The sequence below is a fragment of the Empidonax traillii genome, unplaced genomic scaffold (genome assembly GCF_003031625.1).
Source record: "Empidonax traillii isolate 1590-97213 ecotype Southwest subspecies unplaced genomic scaffold, ASM303162v1 scaffold444:size1099390, whole genome shotgun sequence".
Lineage (NCBI taxonomy): Eukaryota > Metazoa > Chordata > Aves > Passeriformes > Tyrannidae > Empidonax > Empidonax traillii.
The window spans coordinates 473,209-478,719 of record NW_020955637.1 but is presented as its reverse complement, the minus strand read 5'-3'; the positions used below and the strand labels follow the sequence as shown (position 1 = coordinate 478,719).

General features: G+C 57.1%; 2 protein-coding genes across 2 annotated transcripts in view; one reads left to right on the top strand and one right to left on the bottom strand.

Annotated features, from left to right (window-relative positions):
• Window positions 1-422: 422 nt before the first annotated feature.
• Window positions 423-4,480, bottom strand: SHOX2 (short stature homeobox 2). Its single transcript, XM_027894848.1, is given in 4 exon segments — window positions 423-717; window positions 720-861; window positions 3,279-3,687; window positions 4,276-4,480. Coding segments are annotated over 4 exon segments (990 nt in total). The 5' UTR covers window positions 4,449-4,480; the 3' UTR covers window positions 423-451.
• Window positions 4,481-5,322: 842 nt separating this feature from the next.
• RSRC1 (arginine and serine rich coiled-coil 1) overlaps window positions 5,323-5,511 on the top strand; it is an 87,442-nt gene continuing 87,253 nt past the window's right edge. Inside the window, exon 1 of the mRNA XM_027894876.1 lies at window positions 5,323-5,360. Within this exon, the coding sequence (XP_027750677.1) occupies window positions 5,323-5,360 (38 nt within the window). The remainder of the gene's footprint in view (window positions 5,361-5,511) is intronic.

Sequence of the window (5,511 nt, the reverse complement as noted above, 5' to 3'; positions counted from 1 at the left end):
TTTTTTTTTTTTTTTTTTTTTTTTTTTTTTTTTTTTTTTTTTTTTTTTTTTTTTTTTTTTTTTTTTTTTTGTCGCTATTCCAGACGTGGTTGTTAAACTCAAGTATCTGATGCAACGTGAAGGGAGGCCCGCCTCTCTTATCAAATTTCTTGTATTAAAGTGAACTTCGCAGAAAAAGGTCAGTTTCAAAACCTGTGAACTTCCCAGCTGCGCGTCGAGTTCCTCCAATTCCTTAAATAACTATATATCTCCCGTCCGTTTCTCTTTTCTCTTCTTCCCCCTTTTTTTTTGTTTTGTTTTGTTTTCCCTTTTTTTTTTTTTTTTTTTTTTTTTTTTTTTTTTTTTTTTTTTTTTTTTTTTTTTTTTTTTTTTTTTTTTTTTTTTTTTTTACATTTTTTTTTTCTTTTTTTTTTCCCCCCTCTCCTTTTTAAAAAAAGCGGCGCGGGGGCGGTCACAGCCCCAGGGCAGCGGCGTGTTTCTTGGCCTTCAGGCGGAGGTCTGCGATGCTGGAGTTCTTGCTGGTGGTCTTGGCGGCGGCGGCCGCGGCCACCACGGAGGCGGCGGAGGCGGACTCGGCGAGGGTGGCGAGCGGGAGCCCGAAGGGGGGGGCCGGGAACATCATGTAGGGAGCGTGGGCGAGGTGCGGGTGCAGGTGGTGATGCGCGTGGGCCACGGCGCTGTCCAGCTGCAGCTGCGCCTGAACCTGCGGGGACAGCGCAGGGCGGCGTGGCGGAGACCCCCGAGCGGCCGCCTCGCCCCCCCCCCCCCCCCCCCCCCCCCCCCCCCCCCCCCTCCTCCGCTACCTTTGTGCAGTTGGTTTTCTTGCTTTCGGCATTTGGCTCGTCGGTTCTGGAACCAGACCTGCGGGGAGGGGGCACACGGGGGTCACGGTGGCGCTGCCGCGGAGCTCCAGACCGAAAATAAACCCACTACTACTAATAATAAATAAACCCACTACTAAACCCAATACCACTACTACTAATAATAACCAAAATATCCCAGACCACGCAATCCCTCCGACAAAGACACGCGGGTGGGCTCCCCCAGCCCGGGCAGCCCCCGCTCCCGAGCTCCAAAAGGCAAAAAAGGCAAAGAGTTAAAATAGCCCGAAAATCGCCAGTGAGCGCTCCGGGGACGTGATTTCCCAAGCCCCGGGTTCCTCTTTCCAAACCGAGGTCCCCGAAGACCCAAATTGCCCCCTGACATCCAATACTAACGGGCTCTAATGGGCCTGAGAAGATCGTGCTCATTAATAAATAAATTAATTAGCTTTATCTCCCAGAAAAACTCAGCACCGAAGAGTTTAATGACTTTTTTTTCCACCCCTTTTACTCCCTTTTTTCTTTTTCCTATTTTTGAGGGGGGTAATTATGATCCTAAAACCTTCGCTACAAAGAAGTTTCGAATTTCTCTGTTCACCGGAGTGTAGCACAGAAGCGGAATAATTATCTCATTATCATGATAATCTAATTTGCTTGCACAGAAAACGCTGCCCGTTAGACAAGCAGACACTTTTAATATTGGAAATGAAATCGTTAAAATAAATTTCCAGGCTAAAGTTCTGCTCGCTCAGAGAAAGGAGGGAGGGAAGGGTGGGGAGCAAAGCGCTTCTTTAAACATCTCTGTTTTAACCCCGAGCTCTGCGCCGCATCCCGGCAGCCACATCCACCGAGGAATCCTTTCCCCACGGCCAGAAAAATAAAAAAAAAAAAAGATAAAAATTGCATTTTTGAGGTCTTTCGAAGAGCCTGGCATAAACGGGAATTTCTCCCGCCCTGTCATTTACTCCAGCCAAGGAAAATCTGCCCAACAGCCACGTTCGCCCTCAGCTTCCTGGCGAAACGCACATTCCCTAATTTACAAATTAGCGCAGATACGAGGCAAAATATTATTGCAAAGCGCCTTTTTTTTTTTTTTTTTTTTTTTTCCCCGGCAGGATTTCTAGGGAATGGGTTTAATCTATGTAAATCTCCAAAAGTTATTATGCACCCTGCGATTTGGCATCATGGGAGCGCGGATTATGCGCCGCCGCCGCCTCCTTTGTCGAGCACCTCCCTGCTCCATTTTCCACAGCCAACAACTTTTTGCTTTGGTTTTGTTAAGATTTCGTGGACGGAAATAAAAAATAAATTTAAAAACCACAAACAAACCAACCCAAACAAAACCCATCAACCGAATAAAAAAAGAGAAATTAAAAAAAAAAATAAAAAAGGGGGGGGGGCAAGAAGGGTGGAGGAGAAGGGAAAGGATACTTTTATTTTTAATTTTTATATTTTGTGGTTCAGGCTCTGACAAAAGCTGCTCATTTGGAGTTTTTCGGTTCCCCGTGCTGGCTCTGCCTCTGTCCTTATAATCTTACACGATGCAGGGAAACCCCCCAAGGATTGAGCGCATAGTTGGGTGCAGATGGTGCCTGCGAGCACAAAGATTGAGGGGGAGTATCTGTTACAGAGATACTTTCTACCAGCTGCAGATGTTCGGGGCCTAAAACTGCTCCATGTGTTCATACACATAATGACCATCATTTTCTCTTCTTTTTATTAACAGAACGGAAATACACCGGAGCAACTACATTTGTTCTCATTTGAGGAATCTCCTTCCTCCCTGCTCTTCTGCTCATCCTGACAAAACTCGCAGAAACCAGCCTGGGAACCCATTTTGGAAAACTTTGGGAGGGTGAAAAGCACAGGTTAAATCCTGGGAAGCCACAGCTTCTCGGGGAGGGAGAAAGCTTAAAAATAACCCGAGTTTATCCCAGACTTTTTGTGTTTCACAAACCCGAACAAAGCACCTCGCTCGATTTTTGTGCCGCTTCCCTCAAAATTTAAGAACTGTGTGAAGATTTTTATATATATATAAAGATAGATATAATTTTTTTTTTCACTTGAGGGTTCCTAATCCAATTTATGAATTAGAAACAGCCCTGAAGTGAATCTGTATGTCTGTGGATGAGTCTCGAGCAGGGAAGGAGAGGGACCACAGTCCACACCGGCACAGAACCACCGAGCTGCTGCCGAGGCAGGGATGGAATAAAAGCGGAGCTGCGAGAAATCCCGGCGGAACGAAGGGATGGGGACACGCCAGGAGACAAATCCCGGGGAGGCAAAACCCTGGGAGGCGGTTTCCAGGTTTGCTGGGTGAAGCTGGGGCCGGGAGCTGTCTCCTCGCCCTGGCAGAAGGATGAGGCTCTTCCCCATCATGTCCCCGGCTCCTCCCGAGCTGGCCCTTTCCCCCGAGCACATGCACCCACTCGGGACGGACCCCCGCAACCCCGCTACCTGCACCCTGGCCTCGGAGAGCCCCAGCCGCTGGCTCAGCTCCTCCCGCATGAACGCGTCCGGGTAGTGGGTTTCGTCGAAAAGCCTTTCCAGTTCGTTCAGCTGCTCCAGGGTGAAATTCGTCCGGCTCCTCCTCTGCTTGATTTTCGTCTGCCCTTCGTCTTCCATCGCTTTCGCATCCTCCTTGCGCTCCTTCAGCTCTGGGGTCACTGGGCACGACACAGAGGTCAGACCGGCGGGGCTGCGGGACGGGCACCGCGCGGTCCGGGGGCTCATCCCGCACCCGCCGCTGCCCGGGGGGATGCGGTGGGAGCCCCCCGGGGCCGGGACAGCCGGAGCGCGGCCTGCCCGCCCGGGCCGCGCTAGGCCGCCTCCGCCGCCGCCGCTGCGGGCCCCGCCGCCGGCTGCGGGAACGCGGGTGGGGGGAGCGGGGTCCGCACCGAGCCCTCCCCGCCGACCCTCGGGGATGCGCTGCAACAGGTCCCGAGAGCCTCCGCCGGCCGCCGCGGCCCCTCCGCGCCCCTCCGGGAGCCAGCCTTTCCTTGGGTCCTTCTCTGCCGGAGACGCGCCCCGGGCCAGAGCGCGGAGCCCCCGCAGCGACCCCCGCACCGCCCCGCTGAGGCCACCCGGCCCGCGGGAAACGAACGGGCCCGCGGGGCCGGGATTTCGTTGGCTTCCCCTTGGGGTGCCGAGCGGGAACGAGATCGCGTTCCGAGCGAGTTAAATCCATGTTGCAGTATTTTAATCTAAAAACTTCGAGGCCGGCCAAGGATCCCCCTCGGCCGGCGAAGCCCGGGCAGCCGCCCATCCCAGCCGGGCGCAGCCTCCCCGCCAGCCCCCCGCGCACCGACCCCCGCCGGGGGAAGCAGGGCAAGGGGAAGGGGAGCAAGGGGGTCCCGCGGTGCCACCGTTACCGTCGCTGAGCTTGGGGGTGGCCGCCTCGGCCGCTCTCTCGGCGGCGGCGTCGGGCTCCCTCGGCGGGGTCCTCCCGGCCGGCCGCGCCGCGGGGCTGCCCGTGTCCTCCCGGCCCGGCTCCGCCGCCGCCCCGCCGGGCTCCCGCGGGCCGCGCAGGGGCCCGCTCTCCAGCACCTCGCGGTAGGTGATGAGCTCCTTCTTCTCCTTGGCTTTGGGATCAAACGACTTGGAGACGAACGCCGTGAGCTCCTCCATGGCTCAGGGGCGCGCTGCCCCGGCTCCCCGGGCGGGCATCCACGGAGCGGGGGGGAGGCGGCGGCGCCCCGGGCCGTGCCGAGCCGGGCCGTGCCGGGCCGTGCCGCCCGACGTGTAGGGCTCCCGGGGTCTGATAGCGACGCCGCGATTGAAGTGGCACTATTTATACTTTGCAAAGCCGGCCCCTTGTTCCCGGCGAATTACCTCCCCTCGGAGCTCTGAATGGACCCCTTCCTTCCTCCCTTCCTTCCTCCCCGTCCTCGCCGGCCGCCCGCCCGCCGCGGGGCACCGCGGCCACGGCACCGCCCGCCCGCCGCGCGCTGAGCCCTAATTAATTTAATTAGGAGCGGGACCGTGCGCGAGGTCCCGGGCGAGCGCGGCGAGGAGCGGGGCCGGGGCGGCGGGGGAGTGGCCACCGGCACGGTGGGGGGGGCGGCGGGGGCCGCGCAGGCTCCGCGCACCGCCCCGCGGGGTCGGGTCAGCCCCGCATCCTCCATCCCGCACCGCCCCGCGGGGTCGGGTCAGCCCCGCATCCTCCATCCCGCGGGCAACAGCTAACGGGAGCTTCCGTGGGACTGGCCCCGCGGGAGCCTCGAAAGTTCGTCCGTGGGCACCCAAACCCCCCAAATTAACGCGTGGATAATTGGCGGGGACAAACGCGGCCGCGCCAGGAGCGGGCGCACACCGAGGCATCGGGTTCGGGCCAATTCTGCTATTTCTCGCTAATATTGTTTCCCTTTGTTTTTCGAAGCCCGTCACGGAGCGCTTCTGTTGGCGGAACTCGCCTCTCTTGCACCTCCGCTAAATTCTAATAAATTATTCAGAATTGTTTAACTCTTGCCTGGGTATCGATTTTTCGTTGCCCTTTGGGGCGATGACTTCACAGAACGGGGCGTTTATTTACGGGGGCAGGTTGGGCATCGCGGGTGGAATTAGAGCGTGTCCAGCCCCGGTTCCACGCGACACGCAGCGATTCCCGGTCCGCGCGCTGCCGGTTCCCGAGCCCCGCTCCCGCGTGGCACTGTCGATCCCGGGGGGATCGGGCACCGGGAGCCCGGGTGTG